Here is a 26,908-nt window from a genome sequence, read left to right as displayed (position 1 = left end):
AGGTTCTCTTCTCGATCATCCCATAGTGCAGGACACGAAATAATGGGCTCAAGTTACAGGAAGCCAGATTCCATCTGGACATGAGGAAAAACTTCCTGACTGTTAGAGCAGTACGACAATGGAACCAATTACCTAGGATGGTTGTGGGCTCTCCTGCACTAGAGGCCATCAAGAGGCAGCTGGACAGCCATCTGTCAGGGCTGCTTTAAGGTGGATTCCTGCATTGAGCAGGGGGTTGGACTCGATGGCCTTATACACCCCTTCCAACTCTAATATTCTATGATTCTATGAACCCTCTCTCACTCCAGTCCTCACTAACTCCCACTCCCCAACTCCTAACTCTCTAACTCTAACTGTCTCTCAACTCCCTCCTTATTCTCTCCGCCTCTCTATTTCAAATCAACCAACCAATCAGTTGACATCATTCACACATCTCACCATTCTGACTCCCCCCTCCCACTTACTTACCATTGCCTGAAAAAGAAAAGAATTGGCCAAACCTTCAAATATATCTATAAACAATAACATAAAAAACCATTTTGTCACAGGCTCCCTAGTTCCTCATGGGAAGAATTCCCGTAAGGGATCTCAAGGCCGTGGCACAGCGGTCCATGCAGTGGTGTGCCGCTGGCCCTGCTATCTGCCACCAGTGCTACTGGCATGTGGGCCAGGAAGGGGAATTGGTCAGCAGGTGGGTGGGCTGATGACATGTTCCATGCCCTATTTTAGTGAGTCAACAAAGTTGTGGCCAATTTATTATCCCAGCTATGCCTGTGTATCTAATTTGTTTGTTTTTTCCTTTCACCAGCCAGACCCAATTAAGCACTTCCCACACAATTCTTGCTTCCTGTAATGTTTCTATACCATTGTTCTTGAGGGGTCGACCTAAATCTCCTCAAATTCAAAAGGTGGGCATACGTACAAAAACATGCACATATCCTGTTTATTATGAAGAGTTGCCACATATATAAATCATAATGTTTTATGTGAGGTACTGGTTCACGTACCTGGTTCACATGAGGTACTGGTTCCTCTCTATTCGGCCCTGGTTAAGCCTCATCTAGAGTATTGCGTCCAGTTCTGGGCTCCACAATTCAAGAAGGACGCAGACAAGCTGGAGCGTGTGCAGAGGAGGGCAACCACGATGATCAGGGGTCTGGAAACAAAGCTCTATGAAGAGAGACTGAAAGAAGTGGGCATGTTTAGCCTGGAGAAGAGAAGATTGAGGGGAGACATGATAGCACTCTTCAAATACTTGAAAGGTTGTCACACAGAGGAGGGCCAGGATTTCTTCTCAATCCTCCCAGAGTGCAGGACACGGAATAACGGGCTCAAGTTAAAAGAAGCCAGATTCCAGCTGGACATCAGGAAAAACTTCCTGACTGTTAGAGCAGTACGACAATGGAATCAGTTACCTAGGGAGCTTGTGGGCTCTCCTACACTAGAGGCCTTCAAGAGGCAGCTGGACAACCATCTGTCAGGGATGCTTTAGGGTGGATTCCTGCATTGAGCAGGGGGCTGGATTCGATGGCCTTGTAGGCCCCTTCCAACTCTGCTATTCTATGATTCTATGATTACAAATTTGCATCACAGACCCCCATCCTTTCCCAAATTGTGTATGGTTTCAAAGGGAAGGCCACAATGTATAGATGAGGAAACTCTCCATAACCAATGCAGGATTATTGTTTGCACTGAGGTGTTTCTGAGTATAAAATGTCTCATATAAATGACATCTAGCACATGCTAAGTTTTCTGTGGCTCTATGAATTCTTATCCTAAATATATTATGTACAATTAACTAGCCCTGTTGTAAAAGTCCTTGGTATTCTGCTTGACTTTTTCATTAATGAGGCTATAAGTGTATGTTTCCAAGAATCTGCACAACATGATTTCCATGGGCATTAAATATTCATGTTTTGTCTAAATATTTTACTGTCTAGTGAGAAATGTTTTGACTCTTCCTCACTACCGTCACCCTATACTCCAAGGAATCTCTGAGAAATGAAAAGGAGGGTGGCCATTTTGATAGTCATAAAGGGGTTGTGAAAAAGATTATTAGAAAATGAATCGTAAACTTAAAGTTATATCCTGTTGTTATTTTGTGAACTGCCCAGAGAGCTTCGGCTATTGGGCGGTATAAAAATGCAATAAATAAATAAATAAATAAATAAACAAACATTTTAATCATAAATATTTACTAAAGGGACTTTCCATTAAACTTGCAGTAGAACAGAGAAAATCCATGGGATACAGTTATCCCTGGTTATAAAATGTATAGAAAGGACAATGAAGGAGATTTTCCATTAAACTTGCAGTAGAACAGAGAAAATCCATGGGATGCAGTTATCCCTGGTTATAAAATGTATAGAAAGGACAATGAAGGAGATTTTCCATTAAACTTGCAGTAGAACAGAGAAAATCCATGGGATACAGTTATCCCTGGTTATAAAATGTATAGAAAGGACAATGAAGGAGATTTTCCATTAAACTTGCAGTAGAACAGAAAAAATCCATGGGATACAGTTATCCCTGGTTATAAAATGTATAGAAAGGACAATGAAGGAGATTTTCCATTAAACTTGCCGTAGAACAGAGAAAATCCATGGGATACAGTTATCCCTGGGTTTAAAATGTATAGAAAGGACAATGAAGGAGATAGTGGAAATAGTGTTGCTGTATATGTCTATGAGATTATAGAATCTAACCCCAACACCCACAAAAACTAAAAAAATTAAGAAGAATAAGTGATTCCATAGAACCACTATGGGTGGAAATACTAGGCCCGAGAAATTATTTTATACTGGGGACATAATATTGCCCACTTGACCTTCTGACCAAAACTGTGTTGATAGCTTGAGGAAGAGAACAAAAATGGGGAGGCAGCCAAAAGAGAAATATGATACTTCTGAATATATATATTTTAAAACCAGGAAATAAGGTACCTTGTAGTCATCTTTTTAGGAAATTATTTTTAAAATTCAAGTATGCTGTTTGCTGGTTTGATAAAGATGGTTGATTAGTTAGTTCAGAAATTTAAAAATTCCCATTTTTCTAAGTGGAAAGAGAAGTTAGGGCTCCTTATCTAGTGAATGCACCACTGCACTACTGAAGCCAAGTTGAGGAGGGAGGAATGGCATTGCTTCCCTTGAGTCTGATGGGGTAAATTGGAGGAAATTGGACTTGGGGAAATGTGTCCCAGTGGGTATGCATCTCCTCTTCTCATTGCTCAGTGGGGAAGGAGGCTTCAATGCCAGCTCCATATTTATAGCAAAGGCTTTGGGTTGGATGCACAGCTTACTGAACACTCAACCACAAAGCCAGCTTGCTATAGCATGGGGAGAGGGAGTGTCATGACCCAGGAGTCCAGCAGTGACATGGATTCTGATGTTGATGATCCAGTGGTGCCCACAGAGGAAACTCCAGGTCCAAGCATCACTGCAGAGCCTCCAGAGACCCCTGAACTCAAGCCGGCAGAGCCTCCTGAGCCTGAACCTCCAGAGTCCCCCAAGCCTAGCCCCAGTACTGGACCAGCACCCTCGGCTACAACCCACATTCCAAGGAGCCAATGCGCCAATGCCAACAACGTATCAGGCATGAGCTCTTCGAGAGATGGAGGAGTGCTAGGCTACGAGCCAGAGGCCTATCCTTTTAAGGCTTCCAATCTGAGGGAAAGCGTGGAATCGGGGACCACAGCATATAAGGCTTCAGTTTGGCCTCAGACTTTGTCAGAGCAAATTGCTCACTAGAAGCACTGCTGCCAATAGCATCCCAGTCCTGACCCTGAACCTAGTGGGCTTCTGCTTGGTCTAGAACTGGGACATAGTCTTGCACACTCTTTATTCTAAATTTTTGTGTCCAAGCTTATTTTGAAAACTACTCCTTAATTACAACATATTCATTATAATTTGTGCAATTTACACAACAGCAATTTGGCTATCCAGTGCCAAAAATGTGGCCGGTCTATAGGCTTTATTAGTGGGGATTTTAAACTTCAACCTGTTTGATAGGAGTTCCTTATTTGATGGGAGATTGCCATTTTTTTCATTTGCCATTACTAAGGAAGCAAGTGAAGTCACATGCTCCAGAATAAAGAAAAATCAGCAAGGGCAGCTCAACTGGCTGTGTGGGGCAGAATGCATCTCATGGTGGAAAATTAATTTTCATCCTCTGGAAAAAGACATGGGCTCAAATAGGCCTGGAATCTCTAAAGGCTTTGACATGACTTTCATTCCTCTCTGCAAAGAAAACTGTATCATATCATGCAGTTCTTAGTAGCTATTAGCTAGCTGTAATGCTTTTATGAGCAGACTACAACACATTCCTATGGATTAAAATAGCCCTTAGTCCAAGGATATGATACACAGAGTATAAACTGCAAAGCATTTAAGAAATCCATGTCCTTTTATTTTTACTTTAATTAAATTTCATATTTATAGAACATCAAATAGTTGTGTTGAGGCTCCACATTTATTTTTTAAATGTCCACATTCAACACAAGAGAAGGTCAGTTTCTAAATACAATTTTAATACCCATAATCCTGTACTGTAAAGGGATTGGTAAGAAGGCACTTGGCTTGTTTACAGTGGTCTGAGAGCCACTAAAAAGCCAAAATACTCTCTTAAGTTACATCACAGTCATACTGAGAACGTTATCATCATTTATTTATTTATTTATTTATTTATTTATTTATTAGATTTTTATACCGCCCAATAGCCGAAGCTCTCTGGGCGGTTCACAAAAATTAAAACCACAGTAAAACACCCAACAGGTTAAAAACACAATTACGAAATACAGTATAAAAAGCGCAACCAGGATAAAACCACAGAGCAAAATTGATATAAGATTAAAATACAGAGTTAAAACAGTAAAATTTAAATTTAAGTTAAAATTAAGTGTTAAAATACTGAGAGAATAAAAAGGTCTTCAGCTGGCGACGAAAGCAGTACAGTGTAGGTGCCAGGCGGACCTCTCTGGGGAGCTCGTTCCACAACCGGGATGCCACAGCGGAGAAAGCCCAGATCATTGCTTGTTCTCACTACACAGAGAGTCTGTTGAGTTATTGTTGTTATTATTTTTATTATTATTGGAAGAAAAAAGTATTAAGGACAATCCTATCATGTTTAGACAGAAACTGTCGTACAACTCCCACCATGCCACAGCCAAACATGCCAGCTTGGGGATGCTGGGAGTTGTAGGACTTTTTTCTGTTTACACATGCATAGGATCGCACCCTTTAAAACTTAACTGCAGTCTAAGCACTTTAAGCTACCTGAAATACAGAAGTTTCTATTGTTCCTTAATTAAATATGGGGGAGTTTTATACTCATTTGCTGAAGGTCTAAAGCAGGGGTGGAGAACCTGAGGCCCGCCATAAGTTTCTAGGTCCTATCAGACCCAGCCAGCCTAGTCAGGGATGATGGGTATTGTAGTTCAACATCTGGAAGGCCACAGGTTTCCCACATTTTTTCTAAACCAGCTTTCCCCACCCTGGAGGGCTCCAAGCCCCATCATCCCACCTACCCCAGTCATAGGCTATTCTGGCTGGGGATAGTGGAGTCGTTACCCAACACCTCTAGAAGGCACTGGGTTGGCAAAGGCTGGTCTAATATTCCAGGACTCCTACTTGTCCTGATTACATGAGCAACAGTACTTCTTGGCATTGTGAAAATAATCAAAGGGACTAACACTTGAGTTAGTGAAAGGCTTATGTCACATTTCCACTGCTTTGCCACATCCTCAATTCAGTTTTAGCTTTCAGCCATGAAGCATCCCTAAAAATGCAGGGATGTTTTCTCTCAAGAAATTCCCAGACTACCATTGGGAACCCATCCAAATAGACTGTATATAGTCTATTTGTCCTGCAGTCATTTGACATGGCTCTGCTATCTTATATAGCCCAAATTCCAAGGACTGCTGTCTGGAAGCCAGACAGTCATAACTGGAATAAGGGTTTGTGTAATGTCTCTCTGTCTCCACTTCTGGGATTCCAATTTAATCAGTTTATTTACAAATAGAATTAGTTTTCTAGAATATCATCCATGCCTTGCCCAGCTCTAATTTACCTAGAGATGTGTTATCCTGTTATGAAAGTGGGCTTCTTTGATTGGCTTTTCACAAGTCCTGCGTCTTTCAATTATTGATTGGTTGATGTCACAAAGGATGGGTGGCAAGGCATCCTTACCTAATAAGAAATGGTATAGACATTACAGGAAGAGGAAAAGCTGGGGATCTCACTCCTTTCTTCCTCAAACTACCTGATGCCTTTTGGTGGAGGAACTGTGGCTCAGCTTGAGAGTCCAGAAGCCATGTGATCCAAGCCAGCTAGGAGAGTTTAAAATGGCTTTTATCAAAAAAAAAATTGGGAACATGTATAGGCGTCTGGGGGCCTGACATGGTCCTACTGTCAAACCAAACAATGAATGGGGAAACATACCTCGTGTCCAGCAATATCTGTCTCCTGTTGGCCAGATCATATAATCATAGAATAGTAGAGTTGGAAGGGGCCTATAAGGCCATCGAGTCCAACCTCCTGCTCAGATCTACACCAAGCAGGATATAACACTTTGAAAATGGTTTGAAAACTGTATATGGAGTGTGTCCTGGGCCCCAACCATTGTCAATATGATTATAAACTGTTTTAAAGCAGTAGTGTAGTTCCTGCCCTTGATGGTAGCTGTTGAGAAAGAGTTCTTACCAACAGATTAAGGGCACAATCCTATGCAAGTTAAGACCAAAAAAAAAAAAAAGTCTTACAACATGATGCTGGGAGTTTTAGGACTTTTTTTCTGCCTAAACACGCATAGGATGGTGCCCTAAATGTATGATTTGGTTTGAAATGAGCTTATTAGCCCTGTGCAAATGCTCCTGGAAGTTCAAATGCAGTTTTAAAATGGTTAAAATGGTTACAAACCCTCACTATTCCCATCTTACGTGTCAATGGGTGGAGGATGTTAGCAAAATGAGCGATGATCATAAAAAAAGTTAATCTGCAGGAGCACTAAGATGTAACACTAGTATTTGCTCCCCCTTTCTTTCCTCCCTTCCTCTTCCATTGTTCTGTACATTTCTCTCATCTACTCAGCTTTTCTACAGTAGGTACAGGGTTGTGGTGTTACCTAACTGCAAGGAGTAACGCTCAAACCCCTGTTAAACTGCACCTTGAACATTGATCCTTGGTGACCTGGATGAATTAGCAGGATCCACATGGGTGGCACAACAATTATTGTGCCAAATCAGCAATAGTAGCTACAAACCTCTGCCTCTGCTAGTTACTTTCCTGGAGGTACTCCTTCACCCCACCATGATCAATTCCAGTTTGCTGCCAAGCTTGCTGCTGGAAGTGACATTTAGAAAACTCAGATGATAATCAAACATAAAGCTGATTTTCTTTAAGTGCCTTTCATGTCACGTTAATAATGATGCTGTAGGAATGGTGCACATTCCTACTCCTTGATTTGTTTTGTTGTGGTCCCATGCCGTTTTAGTTATCTCTTTGGAAGAAGTTAACATGTATTGATTCTGTAAGATGTTTTCATAAGCAAAGAGATCAGATCGTGAAAACTGCAGCTATAGTTCGCTCATCACTTATTCCAGCATTGTCCTATTGATGTTGAAAGTAATTTAGAGTAAGTGGTTGAAAAGATCAGCCGAGGCCTATGAAAAAATAGACCTAAAATAGATCTGAAGTAAGAAAGTAGATTGATACAAATTTTCCATAAGTAAGTGAGGCATTTTCTGTTGTATGAATTGGATTATTAGATAAAACATGAAAGAATAAAATCAATTTGCTGTGACACTAACTGCATATTGAGGTCCAGCAGGCCAAAGCTTGGATTATGGATAATTTAGCTTGATGAGTTGAGCAGTGTATGCATGTGATATTTTACATCCATGATAAGCATTTCTCTTGCTAGCTTAAGACTAATTCCTTAACTGCAATTGGTTATTATTAAATGTATTAATCTGCTGCATTTCTTAATTGTAGGGGTGGGTAACCTATGACCCTACAGATATTGTTGGAATCCAATTCCCATCAACCGCAGCCAGCATGACCAATGGCCTGGGATGATGATGATTTAATATATTTATATACCACTTGCCATGTTTTAAAAGTATTGTTAAGTGGTTTACAAAGAGAATACATTATATTACAACTGGGAATTGTATGAGGATGTGAGAGTTGTACTCCATCATCATCCAGAGGGCCCTGACTTCTCCACCCTTTGTTTATTGGTTTGTTAAATTACTTTGTTACTCTAAATGTTAATATGCCATAAAGCCACTTGAATCACGCACAGGCAAATTTAAAATTCTTTTAAATTAATAAATAGACATTGCACAGAGGCTGTGCAATAAATCCCCCTAACTTCAGTGAGAGTGAATGCACCCCTTGTTAATCAGATACTCAAATCCCACCCACCCCCTAACGCTGAGTTTATCGTTTGCCTATTGGAATAATATTCATTTCACTGATTCCTGATGTTGTGTACAAAGAGGAATATCAATGCAAAATAACTCTAGGGGCCAATACAATTTTTAGCTCTCTGCCAGGATGTGAAGTTACAACTTCTCATTCCTCAATCCAATAGTCTACTCATGTTAAGGGAAACTCATCCATATACAAGTGTTCAGATTATATCATATAAGATATAATCTGAACACTTGAGGTAGGAGTATTGCCATCTTATCAGATGATGAATGCAAAAAGAACGAATAGCATGTCTTGCTCATGTGAAGACATAAAGTGCTCACGAAGCACAAGGGACTAGTCTCCACAGTCCCAAAGGCATCCAGATAATGGAAACACCTGTTGTCAGAAAAGAATGATAATTGTTCATGGATGGTGTCCAGCCATCAGCCACTGGCAGTTGCCAAGGTAGCACGGGCTGTGTAAGGTAACAGGGGAGGCAGCATATGGTCTCCGAGACAAAGAATGTCAAACCTGTCCAGCAAACTAGTACCCATCTGTGATACTCACAGAAAACAGCAGGACAGCTCAGGAGCCTAGAGGGACTTATCAAGTCACCCCACCACGAAACCAACCAGACTGTCAAACTGTGGCACATGAGGCACTAACTAAGTTTCAGCAGTAGAAGAGAGGGTCACCACATCTTCTAAAAATGTCCTGAACTTCTCCTCCACAAGGAGCATCTGATATCCAGAGCACTTCTCCTCATAACCAAGTCTGAACCGCAACATAGGCTGACCAGTTCTTATGCTGCAAGTGTATCATTGAAATTGGCAATTAGTAAAGAAAAATGGTTGGATCCAGATTTAAGTGAATGCAACTGGTCAGGCAGAAGTGGACTTCTCTGGCCCTCCTTCCCACAACACTCTTCCAGTCAGCTGAAAATGCTACAGAGAAGGTTAGTGGGCCCTCCTGAATGGGGTAAGCGAGGGTGTAGGAGGATCCCAAAAGTTAGACAGAGGTACCTCCCATGAGTGGAGCCCTTCCATCTACAGAAGGCAGCTTGTAGATCCAACACAAAATGTACATGGAAAAGAAAAGGATTGTTTCTTGGCACGCAGCGGCTTGGGAGTCTGAATTATTTCATTTCTTGAATGAACGATGCTACCAAACATCCTTATTGACATGCGTGTGCGAACTCCAGGTGTACAATATGCCCGATAGAAGTGTAGGGATCTTTGGCAAAAGCATGCTGCACACAAAGTGGATTTTGCAGTGTACTTTAACAAAATGGCAGAAGTAGCTCGAGAACACTGACAGATGAAACATCGAAGTTTGATTTTATCATAAATGTTCACAGAAAGAAAAAGATCAGTTAGTACACCAAACCCCCCACTCTCCAGCAGACTATTCCTAACAATGATAGAGCAAGAAGAGATGGAAGTGGGGAATTATAGTTTGCCAAATAAGTAGCAGGAAAATGGCAAGGCAGGTCCTGGAGTGCTAAAGCTAAGGTGCAGAATGAAGTTCAAAAAAAGCATTAGGAATGGAGCGTCCTGGCATAATTGTCATATGGGTCAGGGTTCAGGAAGGATTCAGGAAGGGCCTAGGCTGGAACTGAAGGTTCTGTAGCCTGGCCATTTCCCATCCATTCTCTTGTCATATCCCCCTTCTTCACCCTTTTTCTAAACTAAAAAGTATCAAACATTGCAACCCCTCCTGATCATTTTGGTCGCCCGTATCTGCACCGTTTCCAGCTCTGCAATACACTTTTTTGACCAGAACTCTAACTGTTATTCCAAGTGTGGTCACACCACAGATTTATATAAAGGCACTACAATATTGGCCATTTTATTTTCAGCCCCTTTACTAATGATACCTAGCATGGAAATCACATTTTTGGCAGCTGCCACCTGCTGGTTTAACATTTTCCACCAGTCTCCCAGACAAGTATTAGAGAGTTGGTATACTAACCAGTCATTTTCTTTCTGTAAATAGTTGCAATAAAATACATCTTTTATGCTTAATATATACACAGATGGGTCTGAGCTAGCTGTGACTAACCAGGAAAGGGGTAGCTCAGATCCTGTTGGTGTATATGTGAAGTTATTTCTTTTTGCCCCTCTGTGCATCACCTTACACTTAATTATATTGAACCAGGAAAAGGAAAGGAAAGGAACCTCTCGTGCAAGCACTGAGTCATTACTGACTCTTGGAGGGACGCCAGCTTTCGCTGACATTTTCTTGGCAGGCCTTCTAGCGGGGTGGTTTGCCGTTGCCTTCCCCGGCCGTTATTACCTTTCCCCCAGCTAACTGGGTACTCATTTTACTGACCTCGGGAGGATGGAAGGCTGAGTCGACCCGAGCCGGCTGCCTGAAACCAGCTTCCGCTGGGATCGAACTCAGGCCGTGGGGAGAGTTTCAGCTGCAGAAACTGCTGCTTTACCGCTCTGCGCCACACGAGGCTCTTATATTGAACCAAGCTTGCTTTTTTACTTCCCTTTCACCCATTTCAGAGAGATCCTTTTGGAGCTCTTTGCAATTCCTTTTTGTTTGTATCACTCTAAGTGTTTTGATAGTCATCAGCAAACTTGGCCACCTCTCTGCTCACCCCACAGTCCAAGACATTTACGAATGCTTTAAAAAGCACCAGTCCCAATACAAAACCTTGGGAGACCCCAATGTTTACATCCCTCCATTGCAAGAACCACCAATTCCTAGTCTCTGCTTCTAATTTTCTGTCCTTGTGGTTTAGGGCATAGTTATAGTTTTGGCGTATACTTCCCAATAGAAAAAAAGAAGTGCTTTCCTCCCTCCTTACACTTTACTTGGCAGATGAATGGGCAAGTACACAAGTTTCAGCATTTTGCACTCAGTTTCTTTGATAAATGAAGTCATAATATTCTAAAAAAGGAAGCAGAATCTGAAAGGGGGAAGATAAAACCTGCCCCTTCAAAGTAACTTTGGAATCAGATGCAACCCCATTTGTGATTCAGCACAGATAGAAATGTCTGGCAGAATGGACCTCACTTATACTTGCATGACTTTTACTAATATCAATATAAATTCAATTTTATTTCTATATTAGCCACAGGGCACAACAAAATGTGGGAGAGAATATAAATGATCTAAAATAATGAAATAACAGAATCTACACCACATGAATTATCAGAATAAATAAAAAATGATGTATGACGTTTAGAAAAGACAAGTCTTAATATGAACCACGGAATATGTTGTATGAATGCATGATCATCATGCAAGCATAGAATCAACATCTTGAGAAACATCAACATCTTGAGAAATTCAGCATTGAAAAACAACAACAACAACAACAACAACACAGGTCCTAAGTTTTATTGTTGTAGGGTAAAACTTGGTAATGTTACAAATAATAAGTGTTAATGCCTCACATTATCTTAGGCCTTAGCTAGACCAGGCGATATCCTAGCACAAACCCCGGGATCATCCCTGTGCAACTACATGATGCACAGGGGACCCCGGGATCAAGGAGGGATTATCCCTCCCTTGCCCCAGGATAGAGCCCTCCCCTTTGGGCCTGCTTTTTCCATGGTCGAACTGAGCCCAAGACCGCGGAACGTGTACCCATTTCTGCGACTTGACCCCGCTCCATGAGATTACTCGTGCAGAGCCAGGAGCTGCGCCCATCGAGGTTAGGGTGTGGGGAGTGGGAAAATGAAATGAAATTTTTAAAAGCACCTACCTTCAGCGCACAAGCGTTCGTGCACGCCTCTCCCTTTAAAAATAAAAAATGGCAGGCGCAATGCCTTTCTTCCTGAGGTCGTTGCACCTTACATGTAAACTGGGTCGAGATCTCGTGTTAATTCCATTGCGAGGTCTCCCCTCCTCTACCCTGGAACAAAAGGTAGGTCTAGCTAAGGCCTTAGTAATATTTAAAGCCTCACTTTAAGATAGGCTTGTATGATCTCCATATTGAAGATAAGGGACTGATGCTATTATGGCTTGCCTAATGAGATTTAGGCCACAAACTTACGTTTAGACAGAAAAACGTCCTACAACCCCCAGCATTTCCCAGCCGGCCATGCTGGAAGTTGTAGGACTTTTTTCCTATTTAAATATGCATAGGATTGCACTCCTAATGAGTTTATGTCAAATGGAGATTTGAGCAATGCGTTCTGGTTGACAACTCAGGGGCTGTCTTCACGGCTCTGAACTGGTGATGCTCCGCCACACCACCACACACCCACAGCCTCCGAGACAGTCTCCCAGTTTCAAACAGAGGGGGTGGTGGGTGGGGATGCAAGGAGGAAAAGGATCTGTGGTGGCCAAAGCCTTGCTGCGTGTGTGCTGTCAAAGTGAAATATGTGGAGGGGATTTTTCCTTCTCTCTCACTTTCAGCCATTTTGTTTATTTGTTTTGAACTTTTCATTCCTGTTGCTCTCAATGGGATGGACATAAAGTTCCCCACTACAGGGGAGGCCTAATTTCAACCCCCCCTTCTAGGAGGCAGTACGGGAATGGGAGGGTTTGGGATTCACTGAGTCTCCCCCAAATTGCCTCCTCTTTGCCATCAGAATTCTGACAGCAGAGAGAAACCTTTGAAAGATGGACTGCCCTCTCTGTAAGTGGAGAAGAAAGTCTACAAGTCCTATGGACCCTGGGATGCCATCCCAGCAACCATAGGATTGTGACTTTAGGCACTTTGCTAAATTACATTAACACTTAATGTGTGGACAATGTTTGGTGAAGGCACAGATGAGCTTTTTCTGTATTTTTTTGTTTAAGTATCAGGACAGTTCCCATTTAGCGTGACTGTACTGGATATTAAACTCCCTGATTTCTTTGCCCTTCTCTGTGTACATCCCTGGACTTTCTTGCTATCACTGTAGCCAGAAAACTCCCAAACTTAGTATTCTGGAAACTTGAAGTTTGGAAGCTGAATAAACCTGCTTGTGACTTTAGAGATTCCACATATGTAGTGCTCAGATAATTGATTATATGCATCACATTTCAAATCCTTTGGCACAGAGCATACATTTGATTAGCAACATCTTTTGATAAGCTCATGGTGTCCCTCTTTGGAATACCCGTTTTAGGGAGATGCACCTTCCCTACAACCCTTCAGATGCCAGGTTAAGAGATTTTTATTCAGATATAGATATTGCCCCAGCATTGTTTTTGTGGTTTTTCTTTCGTGCCGCTTACTAAGATATTGATGTTACTGTTTCATTGTGTACAGCCCTGAAATCTGATCCAATGAAAGGTGATGTGTGTGTGTGTGTGTGTGTGTGTGTTTTCAATAAAAATAAATAAATAATATTGCCTAAAGGTGAGTTTGGGCATAAAATGCTGAAGAAGGAAAAATCGAAGGCAAAAAAGAAAAAAAAGGGAAGGCATTTTCAATTGATAATCTACTTGAAAATGCGCGCAGAGTAAATGGGTGTCCTGTTATATGCCTGCAGTGACTGAGGAATAGTCATTTAAAGAAACTACAGTGCAGTCCATTAAGATCAGAAGCAACATATGTTGTATGTCAAAAAGGAAGATGGGAATTCCCACTTCATGGTGGAAAGCTGAGAGCATCTTTTTTTCTATTTCTTTTTTTGCCATCAACAAAACCTGATGATGATTGTCTGCTGTTTATTCTATAAGGGGAAATACTTTGTAAAATGGGGAGCATCGGAAGCTTGACTCCTTACAAAAACAAATGTTCGCCTTTCTTCTGGCACATCTGGCTCCCCCTAGCAAGTAGCATTCAGCTTCCTCAAACTGCTGTCAGTACAAAAATATTATTTTTAATGAACCAAACAAGACTGGAAGTGATTCTAGAGCGACAGATGCTTCTAGCACTGGGCCAACCTGCCAGCTCAAGAATTGAAATCTGCTTAATGCATTGAGCTGGAGGCAGGGAGCTTTCTTGCTTGCTTTCGTTCACAGATACACACTCAGGGTTTCTCAGTGTCTGCCAAGTAGCATTCCAACCAGGAAGCGTTTAAACAGTTTCTGTGTCACTAGCAGTGTTTTTCCTGCTTCCATTTATGTGTCAGATAAAAATATTAGCAGTGACATTAGTAGGCATGAAAGATGCTGAGAGGCATTTTCTCGCCATCTTTTTAAAAGTTAAAATGAGCCGTTATCCTGTTGGTATTTTTTTTTAGGAAAGAGAGAATTGTGGGGGTTTGATATGATGCACAAAAAGTGAAACAATAACCTTTTTATTAAGGTTATTACCTGTTTCATTGAATGAGTTTAAATTGATCAATCAATTACAGTGCAATCCTTTGCATGTTTAGAGAGAAACGTCCAATGACTCCCAACATTCCCTAGCCAGCCATGCTGGTTGACCAAACATGCGTAGGATTGCGCCCTTAGTTGATTAAATCTGGGTAATACTGTACATGAATCAAACAACAGTTTGGAAGGGGGAAAAGGCTTAGTTAATGAACTGTTCGCATGACACAATAGCTCATGGTTGGTTGTCAGCCTTGTTTGTTTCAGGGTGGCTTGGCATGACGTCAGAAACTGGTGGGTTTTTTAATTTTTTTATTATGGCATTTATATCCCACCTTTTTTCCTGGAAGGAACCCAAGGCAGCATACATAATCCTCCATCTCTCCATTTTATTCTCACAATAGCAACCCTGTGAGTTAGGTTGGGCTGAGAGTCTGTGACTGGTCCAAAGTCACCCAGTGAGTTTCCATGGCTGAGTGGGGACTAGAACCCCGATCTCCCGACTCCCAGTCCAACACTTTAGCCACTACACCACACTGGTTTCCTCAGTGTGACTTGCACAAGCCACCCTGAGAACACATGGTGTTGCTGGATTGCTCAGGATAGTTTGTTTTCAGAGTGATTTATCATGACATGTGAAGCTGGTGTGATGACTTGTTCATGGCTTGTCAGAAAGGGCTACAGAGCCACCTGGCAAGAACAGTGAAAAACCCAGTTGCTCCTTGTAATCTCTAACTATATCCCCTCTCTATTATGTCTTGAAATGACACTGGTTTGTGCATATTTAACATTTCCCCCCACCTTTGAGGAGATTTACACATTGTAATGTTATTTTTTTTCACCTTTAAGAGGATTTGTGCAAATGCAACTTTATTTTTTAAAAAAACTTTTGGGGGAGATTCGCTAAAGTGCAGTAGTTACTCCCTGAAGGTGAAAAAAAAAAAATTCTACAAAATAAACTCTACCCCACTATTGAGTGCATTTAGAGTGTATGACTGTCACAGTTCACATGTCAAAATACATGATTCCACTTCGCTAAATCCCGTACCATGTCAATTTTTCTTATCGGATATTGTTTCCTTCACCTCTGGAAAATGCCACAGGCACAAGACTTACGGATGTCCAGAAAAATTATCAGGGTATTCTCAACCATTTGCACTCCTTGGATTGATCCTCAACGGCTTTTACTTAACAAAGACTTCATAATACAAGTAGCCAAATGGAATGTTAGAAACCCCACCCTAAGGTTGTAAACCTGAAAATGTTTTGAACATAAGTAGAAAGCCACAGAGAGAAGGAGAGAGCAGCCACAAGAAAGGGAGTAAAGGCAGCAGTACTAGAATATCTGAATAACCCTTTGAAAGATGCAGAACTAATGGCTGGGTTCCTTGAATTAGTCCCAGGTTTAAAAACTATTCTCAAATTGTGTTGGTTTATTTATTTATTACCTTTATATACCGCCCCACAGCTGAAGCTCTGTGGGTGGTTTACAAAAGTTAAAAACAGTGAACATTAAAAAGTATACAAAATTTAAAACCATCAAAAATATAAAAACAACAGTATAAAACAGTATCCATTTTAAACAACAACAGTTCTGGGGTCCATTAAAAAAAAACTTAGCATATCTTGTCAAATGCTGTTAAATGCCTGGGAGAAGAGAAAGGTCTTGACCTGGCGCCGAAAAGATAACAATGTTGGCGCCAGGCGAGCCTCATTGGGAAGATCATTCCATAATTGGGGGGCCACCACTGAAAAGGCCCTCTCCCTTGTTGCCATCTTCCAAGCTTCCCTCGGAGTAGGCACTCAGAGGAGGACCTTAGATGTTGAGCGCAGTGTACGGGTAGGTTCATGTCGGGAGAGGTGCTCCGTCAGGTATTGTTGTCCCAAGACGTGTAAGGCTTTATAGGTTAAAACCAGCACCTTGAATTGGGCTTGGAAATCTATAGGCAGACAATGCAAGCAGGTCAGAATCGGTGTTATATGTTCAAACCTTCTGGTTCCAGTTATCATCTGGCTGCTGCATTTTGTACAAGCTGCAGCTTCCGAACCATCTTCAAAGGCTGCCCCATGTAGAGGGCATTGCAGTAATTTATTTATTTATTACATCTTTATACCGCCCAATAGCTGAAGCTCTCTGGGCAGTTCACATGCTCTGGTAATCTAATTTGGAGGTTACCAGAGCATGGACGACTGAAGCTAGGTTATCCTTGTCCAGATAGGGGCGTAGCTGAGCCACCAAATGGAGTTGGTAGAAGGCACTCCATGCCACTGAGTAGGGTGACCATAGTTTGGAAACCAAAAAGGAGGACAACATGGCCTTGGTCAACATTACTTTTACTAAAAAAACCACCACGAGCAAGAAAAGAGAGATAAAAATGAATGATGATAATAATAATAATAATGGCAACCCTGTTAAATTTTTAAAATGTTTTTAAGAAGGATGAACAATTATCAACAATTTTTATAACATATACATCATGCCAATTGCATCACACAAATTGGAAAGGAAGGTCTATGAGTCTAAAATACATTATTTAATAGGAATAGCACCTCCAAATCATCCCCCCAACTCACAGAAAACTACACCCCCCCACACACACACTGCAAGCATGCACATACATCCATTCACTCAAAGCAAGGCATCCCATTCAGACATCAATACACACACGGACAGACACTGCCAGCAAACACACACTCAGGATCACCACTCCAAAACACACATGTGCACACACATCCATCCTATTCACCCATACACACTCTCTCTCACGCACACACCCCTTTGTCTTACCTTCTACTTGCTTCTTCCTCTGCTTCTTCTTCCTCCTTTTCTTCTTCTTCCTCCTCTTCTTCTTACTCAGCGCTAAGGCGGGGGCACTGGAAGATGCATTCCCAGAAGTGTGGGAATGCAGCTCCCAGCCCGTTACCTTGCATTGATCCAGGCCTCTCCTTGGTCACCGTGGTGATGTCATGGCGGCGACCAAGGAGAGGCCCGGATGTAAGCTTGGGTGGGCCTTAAACCGTGGGTCTCGGGAACGCGTGGTTTAAGGCTCACCCACGCTTTTATCCTGGACTCTCCTTGGTCGCTGCTGTGACATCACCACAGCGACCAAGGAAAGGCCCGACTGTAAGCTTGGCCGGGCCTTAAACTGCGCATTCCCGGGACGCGCAGTTTAAGGCCCGCCCACGCTGTCATCCCAAACTTTCATTGGATAAAAGCATGGGTGGGCCTTAAACCTGCGTCTCAGGAACACGCAGTTTAAGCCCAGTCCAAGCTTACATCCGGGCCTCTCCTTAGTCGCTGTGGTGATGTCATGGCGGCAACCAAGGAGAGCCCCGGATGTAAGCTTGGGCTGGGCTTAAACTGCTCATTTCCGCGTTTTGGAAACAAACAGTTTAGGCCCTCCCAGGCTTCCATCTGGCCCTCTCCTTGGTCGTAGTCACTGCGGCAACCAAGGAGAGCCCCGGATGGAAGCCTGGAGGGCATTAAAAAGGGTTTTTTGTTTTGTTTGTTTTTAAAGCATTTTTTCCCGGACAAAACAGGGAAATCGTTGATTTCCCCCTAGACACGGTTTGTCTGTGTCCAGATATGTGTCCAGACATGTCCGGTTAAAACCGGACATATGGTCACCGTACCACCGAGGCCACCTGGGCCTTAAGTGACAGAGATGGGGTTTTGTTTGTTTTCTGAATGAGTTTTATGGCTGAGGATAGCAGCGGATTTCACAATAATTTGGAACTCATTTACACCAGCTAATGTTTGCAAATCTGCGCTGGAAGGCTGATGGCTGATCACAGCAGGAGTCTGACCTACAACCTAATATCTTAATAGCCCTTAATTAGAGCCATGCAATTGAGTCAGATTCAGCTAAACTACTCAATAAATCAACCCGCTGGAGTTTCAGCTTGGTGGGTTTTTGTTGTTTGTTTGTTTGCTTGCAGAAAACAAAGACATCCCTTTGCGTGTTTTGAATTGTGATTTTTCTACTCTGACAAAGTTCACAGAACGGTGGCTAGATTTGGAAAACATTGCTCTTATTCGTCAAAGCAGAGGCCTACATGTATGAACTTGTGTGCTACTGTTGAAAACTTCCTTGCTAAAATCAGCTACTCAGTTAAAAGGAGAGACCTGGATAGCACCATTTTCCTAAGTGCTCTTGTTATTTTGTAGCATGAGGCAAAACTCATACCTAAGAAGATTGCTCTATCCAAATCTAACTTTTTAAACGAATAGGGAGCAACTTGAATAAAATTACTATTCTGAGAGGAGCAGTCCAGCTGGCAATCAGTAATCCAGTTGGTAATCGGGTATTTTCAGCGCAAAGAGAATAAATGATTTCACGACTGATCGCCTTGCAAGCCTGCAAGATAGCAAAGTTTGCTTACAATGAGTCCATCTCTTCTTGTATGCCAGTCACAAAGGTATTTTCTAATAGCTTTCCAATCTCACAAATTACTCAGGTGTTTTCTTTCTCCCTAAAATATGCAGGATCCTGCTGGGTATTGAATATCAATTTAACAGTTTGATGGATGAGTTCTTCGTTGTTTTCTTTCATCCCACACAGACACAAGGACATTTGCAGCCAATATGTGGAGGTCCTCCCCCACCTCTTCAGTCTGACTGTCCATGGTTTTAAAGGCTTGTGCCATATTGATCCCTGATGCAAAGTTATTATTCTCAATAGAGTTTCGCAGTGAGACATTCAGTCAAATGTGATTATTGTCAAATTCTACTGAACCCTTTCTCAGAAATGAGGATCTGAAAGGTTTACTTTTCTGTCCATTAAAACCTTCTCCAGAATATGAAGCTGTCCTTCTCTTCCATAGTTGTTCCCTGATATGCAAGTTTTTTCCAAGATGGAAAAAGATAAAATGATGATGAGAAATGGGCAGGGAGGGTAAGTTTTGGTGTGTCAGCTGGGCAGGGAGTTTTTATTCTCTCGGTATTTTAACACTTAATTTTAACTTAAATTTAAATTTTATTGTTCTAACTCTGTATTTTAATCTTATATTAATTTCTGCTGCGTTGTTTTATCCTGGTTGTGCTTTTTATACTGTATTTTGTAATTGTGCTTTTAACCTGTTGGTTGTTTTATTGTGGTTTTAATTTTTGTGAACCGCCCAGAGAGCTTCGGCTATTGGGCGGTATAAAAATGTAATAAATAAATAAATAAATGATCAGATCACAACTGTTGTTGTTTGGGGGCAGTATTGTAGTTAAAGCTCTCCAGAATGGCATCCCATATGTCTTTAAACTTTGTATATATGTCACTTGCTGTCAAAATACCAATTCTAGGAGTTCTCCCATGCTACCCAGTCATCAGTGGGCAGAATCCAATGGGGCGCTTACGCCTCCACCGATTCTCTTCTGCCCTGACAATTGTGCAACAGCAATTTCGTGCTTCCAGAGCAACCTGAAACAAGTGAAAACACTCATTTCCGGAAGCAGGCAGGTTGATGGAGCTCATATAAGGGAGCTCCCGCTGACCTGCCTCCTTCCAGAAACAAGTGTTTCCGCTCATTTAAGAGCTTCCCCTAGGATGCGCTAAAAGTTCCTTGCATAAGCAGTGGGTCCCACTTGCACAGCGAAATTGGCAGAACCCACCATTTGCAGAAGGGAAAGCACCCCATTGGATTCCACTTAGAGTCAGGAGGAGAATGGGATCTCCAAACTTATAACACCAGTTTTTAGCAACTGAGGCGGCTCATTGTATCCAAGCAACACACATATATTATTTAGGGCCTTGAGTGTAACCAAACACCAAGTAAACAAATAAAATTCACAGACTTGTGCGAAGCTGAGTCTTTGTTTGACACCTTTCCCCAAACCAGAAATTACCTTACAGCTCCAACACATGTGTGGACAAATAGCTGTAACTCCCCACCATTCCAACAAGCAGAACTATCAAAATAATTTCATTTGACAAGCATGGAATTGAATTTGCAGTAACACTTTTTGCTGTATTAGCTGAAGTCTGAGATAGAGTGCTTGGTTGTAAATTTAAATTGCCAAATGCTTGCCTTCCCCAAACTGGTGTCCCCAGATGTGTTGGACTGCAACTCTGATCATTCCCATGCTGGCTGGGGATGATGGAGGTTGCAGTCCAAAACATCTGGAGGCTACCAATTTGGATGGCTTTAAAAGGGGGTTGGATAAATTCCTGGAGGCGAAGGCTATCACACAAAACTCTTCCTGAGAGTTGTGTGCTATCTCCAGTATTCGAGGCAGTAAGCCTGTGTGCACCAGTTGCTGGGGAACATGGGCGGGAGGGTGCTGTTGCACCATGTCCTGCTTGTACATCCCTGGCCGATGGCTGGTTGGCCACTGTGTGAACAGAGTGCTGAACTAGGTGGACCCTTGGTCTGATCCAGCCTGGCACTTCTTATGTTCTTAGCAGCTTGGGGAAGGTGGCCAAATGGAATAGCACAGATATAGGTTTACCACCTGCGAGAGAACTAAGCCCTCCTTCGGTGGAGACTGGTGGCTCCTATGTCAGTGAGGCGCTGAATCCACTCTGGGTTTCAGACAGAACTCCAAAGGAGCTCTCCAAGGTGCAATGAGGTTGTTTTTTTAGAGTTCTGACTGAAACCCAGAGTCTCCACCCAGCCTCCGCTGACCCTCCCTAATTCTCATTGAGGCTTAGTTCTCACTAGGCTGAAACTGGACATGAACACAGCAGTCCCCTCTGCCCAGTCGTGGATGAAATGTGGGTGGGAGGCCTGATTTTCAGAGTGAAAGGGCTGTTCCTCATACCCCATAGTTTACCTCCTTGAAACAGCTGTCCTTGGCATCGTTTTTGTCCTTAAATAGGCCCCTTGGCCCCCACTTTGTATAGGCCTGTGACAGAACTGCATTTAAAGAGTCATCATGTTGACTTTGGCCCTGAGTAATGGAAATATTATTTAACAGTTATTGCCTCCCATTTGACATTATCTTCAAAACCATGCACACTTTCTTTTAATTTGTTTTGATCTACCCATAGGAATTCCATTTACTTTCTACGGAACTCAAGGAAAAGTGTGAAAAAATAAGTGAGAAACTGATGCACCTGGAAGATGAACTTCATAGAGCCATCTGCAGCTGTGACGAAGACCTGGCTCATATCCTTTTTGATATACTGTGTTTGATGCTCCGGCTGTAGAGCTAGGTATCATTGGCAAGGTAAACTGGGCACTGTGTCAATCCTGCTTAAGAGAGGTGTGTTATAATAGAGCATTGTTCTCTAGAAATCTAAACTAATCAAGCAGTAATATCTCAACAACTGTAAGTGTTGATTTACCAGTCATTTATTGAAATCCTTGTTGGAGGTTGACCCAAATGCTTACACCAAATGTATGTTTTGGCATACAACTCCCAGTAACCACAGATAGCAGGGCTAAAAGGCAGAGTTTATGGAAATTGTAGTCCAAGACATCTGGAGGGCAACAGGTTAGGGAAGTCTGGCTTACTCTATATGTTACAGACTCAAGGCCAAAGTAGGCATTACTTTAAAGATATAGCAGCTATATTCTCCCGCCACCATTTTTAATGTAGTGTAAACACAGTGGCCTGATCTGGATTGGGAGCTTGATGGGGTGGACTTTAACCCTTCCCCCATTGCTGTGTGCTGGAGTGTGTGCGATCTGGATCAGGCTTACTGTGTGGAAAACAAGTTACGGCCACCAGTCCCAGTACACATTGGGGACACTGCACAATGTCCTTAGCCCAACCTTCATGGCTTCCCTATCAGAGATGCCTCCAAAAAGATTGTGTGAGCTCCAGGTCCCATCTCCACTCTACAAAACTAGACTAGATGGGACCTCTACCTGCCCAAGGCTCCTCCTACCTGCTCCACACCATCTTCACCAGTGGAAGTGCCTCCTCTCAGCCATGATAGCTAAGTAAAATAGTAAAATGCTTTTGCCCTCATGTCCTGCTTGCAACCTTCCCAGAGCCATTTGGGAGGCTTCAGAGGGGTGAACTAGATGGAGAGAAGTGACTTCTCTGGGGTCCAAACAGAGGACAAAGCAGGGGTTGGGCCTCAACCCCAAGCCCTATGTCACTCCAATGGCATTGGATTCTGCAACTTCCATTTTTCAGAAGCAAGGGACTTCCGCCTACTTAAGGGCTGCCTTCACGGTGCCATGTTGGCACCACCTCCCTCCTCAACCCCATGCTTTCCCTCTCCCGGAGTGGAGTCAGGTAATCCCGACGCTGAGGAGGGAGAGTGGAGTGTCTGGGTGGCCACCTGGGTTCCAGAGCCGCCCCCGCCCTCTTCGTGGTGGAAAGTCACCAATTGCTGGTCGCTTTCCACCAGGCTCTGGATTGGCCGTGGAGTGATGTTACACAGCGGAAGCCCCGTGTTGACATTGCTGCCTTGAAAAGTCAGGGTAAATTCCTGACTTTTTCAAAACACACTATTGAGGGGAAGCCCCATGGTGGCTGTGATTCCATGCCTACATCTTCTAACCAACGGGCACAGATCCACAGCCACTGCTGGGCTTTCCCCACATGTAAACAGCCCCTTATTCAACATGACAAACTTCAAAACAAGGCAGAGAAAGGGTAAGAGCCCCAACAGTCCAGTCCCCCTTCAAATAATTTATCCCCCAGATACTCAATTCCCTGTGGCCCCTCCCTCTTTCAGCCATGCCTGCCCAGAGCTCTCCTTAAATGCAGACTGAACCTGTACGACAGCAGTCCAGTAGTCTGTTCCATTGCCCCCAGCTTAAGAGGGTGGTACTTCAAGAACAAACAAGGCATGGTATTTAAACGGGATAGCTGCCAAATTAGTCAGCGGTGGCCCAGCGTGCCTCCAGCTTGCTACCTCCAGGCTCCTCCACCTGAGGACCATGAAGACTCCAGTGCAAAGCTCTGACATCTTCTACCACAGAGACAGACAGAGAATGAACCCTGTGACCCTTTTTGTGCTCCTCTGCTGGAGCCTCAGAGCCCAAAAAAGATCCATGTTGCCATCTTAAGGGCAAAGAAAAAAGAAGATTTCGCTTAATGAAATGTTCCCCTTAAGATGCCCCCCTTTGTGTACATAGAGATCTTGGTACTCCCTTCTCATCTGTGTTATAGAAGGGGCTGGTTGTGGGGCTAGTGCGCACTGCACCAAATTTGGCATATTGTACCTACTTATTTTCCCGTGTTTTCTACCAGGCATGCAATTTAGTGCTAAATTACCAAGTGGGTATCATGGAGCACTCCTTGGAGGGTAGCCATTTATCTCACGCTCACTGAAACTAAGAGGAGCCTTGTCATTGACTTGATTCCAAATCAGGTCAGACTTAACAGATGTTGTCTACGACTTTTTTCATACGTGCCATGAAAAGTGCATCTGAGCCTCTTTTGTGCTAGTAGTGTCACGTGCTAATGCAGGAGAAAATGCAGAAGGGGAATTGAAGGTACATTTTTGATAATGTAAGCTTTGCATTCAATTTTGGCTGATGCATGTGTAAACACACACACTGAAACAAGATTGATCTCAGCCATCCTGTAATGTTTATCATACCTTTACTACAGAAGACGTCTAGGGGGACTTAATCACTTTTAACATTCTCAGCTGAACATGTTCAGGGGACCAGGGGCACACATGCCGTTTCCATTCTGGACCTCTCTTTGTTCAGCTGATTATGCACATGGGTTTTACACCTGGATGGCTCTTGCCATGCAGTTGGGAATGCTGCTTTGCCAGGGTTCCCAATCACATGGCAAGATCTCTATGCATGTAGTAGGATCTATGCACAGATTCAGATGACTGGGAGGAGTGGGGTGGATAGTGCAGTGCATGTGATCCCACTTCTTCCTTCACATGTTTAAATGAGTGTGTGAAAAGTGTTATATGCACTGTACATCCAGAAATGTGCACTAGCAAACAATCAACCTAGTTAAACTTAAGCTGCAATGCTATACACATTTACTATACACATTCAATGGGTCTTGCATCTAAGTAGGAGTGTATAAGAATAAACTCTTAAAAGTGGTAGTGTAGCATACTCTTATTTGTGACAAAACATTTCATATTTTAAAATCTGTTAATATATGTGTGAGTGTTTAGAATTTTTTTAAAGCTATACAATTTTACTTTTAATTCAATTTGAATTTTAGAATTTTTACAAACGTTAAATCTATAACATTTATAAACTGAATGCACTAATTATGGTCATTTGTTTCATTTTTGGAGTGCACTGTTAGTGAATTATCATCTGCAGCCAAATCACAGAAAGCATATCTTAGCAACATATTTTTCCCTTAAAATGTTCAGTAACTACGTATTGTGGGATATTGGCCTGCATGTTTTTCTGCAGACAATGATGCATAGTGCAAATAGCCATAGCAAGATGGCCATTTGGTTCTCTTCCAGAGGAAATCTCTTGAATGAGGAAAGAGAAATCTGCTGGCATTTAGGTAAAGCTCGCTGAATCTTCACCTGTTGTGACTATATAAATGAAAAGGTGGAACGATCAAAATGGGGGAATCACTTGTGCCTGTTTCTTCCAAAATTCTTCTTCTTGTAAATTCTGTCCTTACGGACAAAGCCTGCTTAAATTGGATGCACACAGAAACATAGAGCGAGATGTGCAAGACAAGATGAGGAGAAGGGGAAAAAGGAACATTGTCAGGAAAGTGAGCAAGAAAAGGTGATTTTAACCTGTAACCAAACCTCAGGGCAGATTACAGTATTTTAAAAGCCAGAAACACAAAAACAATGCTACTAATAGGACTTCTAAAGGTCTAGCTGCCACTTCTTTGTGTTTCTTTTCCCCTTTTCCTGGTGATGCCTCGCTTTGCATAACATGTGATGTGGCATTGTTGTATGGTGCATTTCCTGCCTTAAATTGTTGGCTGCAAAACTAGATGTTACCAGGGAGAGAGGGAAACAGAGACGGACAGACAGACAGAGCATCATCACACAGGGGGAAAGCGCGTTTCCTTACCGTTGCTTCTCCGCACTTCCTTATGGAGGGGAAAGAGGGAGTAAACAAAGAACATCTGACCCATTCAAGAGCTGTTTTAATTGTGCCACTTTTTCTGCCCACAGCAGGAGATCGTGGCATATTATGTTTTTTTTAAAAAAAACAAATCGGATTAAAAGGGGTCTATTTTGCAATGGGAAAATGAGCGGAAAGAACGGGAAGCGTGTGGGAGGCGGACATCGTCGTCTAAAGGGTGTGTGCACGCATGTGTGCAATAAAATGCTGGTCTGATGAATGTCACAGACACAGGGAGCAGCAATGACTCCAAGTCTCTTGTAATTTCTAGTAGGTTCCAAAATACCCTGGTAGAAACTCCACCCATATCTAACAGAATTAAATCCTAGGCTACGCAGTTGCTGAAACAGTGCACTTGTTTAAGGTCATGCTGCATATTTCATGCAGCATTTATACATCCTGCTCTTCCTTTGAGAAGCTCAGAGCAGCTTACATCCCCACCCGCCGCCCAGCCGTCTCTTGTTTGGACACCATAATAACGTAACAGCATTTTCTGCTCTCAGATCATTCCTTGGCCAAATGCATAGGATTTTCACAGTTTTGCTAAGGGCAACCAAAACATAACACTTTCAACTTTGGCGGCAAACGGGTTCATCTAGGCAAAATCTCCTTTTTGTACTGATGGTGTAGACACTTGTGGGAGGAAACAGAAGGAGACGTTAGTACTGGATTGTACAGGGCAGCCACCATAGCTGATATTACAGGCCGCTCATAAGAACATAAGAAGAGCCCTGCTGGATCAAAACAACGGTCCATCTAGTTCAGCATCTGTTCACACTGTGGCCATACAACTGTGTGTGAGAAGCCCACATGCAGGACACGAGTGCAACAGCACCCTCCCACTCATGTTCTCCAGCAAATGGGCTACCGAGGCATACAGCCTTTGACACCGGAGGCAATATATAGTCATTGATAAATTCATTCTCCACAAATGTGACTAAATCCTCCTTTAAAGCCATCCAACATTTTGCGTTAGCAAATTTCGTCGTTTTAAATATGCGCTGCGTGAAGAAGTAGGAGTGGGGGAACAGACGGCCTCCACACATGTCTGTGCTGTGTTAAGTCTTAAAAGAGCTTCAGATGTTCTTTTCACTTGATCTCTTTGTCTAAACAATGTAACCTAGGAAGAAGAGAGGAGTCAGAATTCAGCAGATCAGCTTCCACGAGCAGGAGTTTCCATTTTCAGAGCACAACCTGGTCTTGGAAGTTGATCTGCAGTGTGCCATCTGCCAGGGTTACACTGTTCACACCGAGGGAGGACTTGCATGAGCAGTAAGATGTGTAGAAGAGCTGGTGAAAATCACATCTGAACT

At 42.6% G+C, this 26,908-nt stretch overlaps 1 protein-coding gene across 1 annotated transcript in view; it reads left to right on the top strand.

Moving 5' to 3' along the window:
- Window positions 1-26,908, top strand: part of DISC1 (DISC1 scaffold protein) — a 187,661-nt gene that overhangs the window by 155,367 nt on the left and 5,386 nt on the right. Inside the window, 1 exon segment of the mRNA XM_063124382.1 lies at window positions 21,602-21,719. Within this exon segment, the coding sequence (XP_062980452.1) occupies window positions 21,602-21,719 (118 nt within the window).

Source organism: Elgaria multicarinata, chromosome 4 (genome assembly GCF_023053635.1).
Source record: "Elgaria multicarinata webbii isolate HBS135686 ecotype San Diego chromosome 4, rElgMul1.1.pri, whole genome shotgun sequence".
Classification (NCBI taxonomy): Eukaryota; Metazoa; Chordata; class Lepidosauria; order Squamata; family Anguidae; genus Elgaria; species Elgaria multicarinata.
Note: the sequence above shows the minus strand (reverse complement) of the source record. Positions and strands in the feature narration are given on the sequence as shown.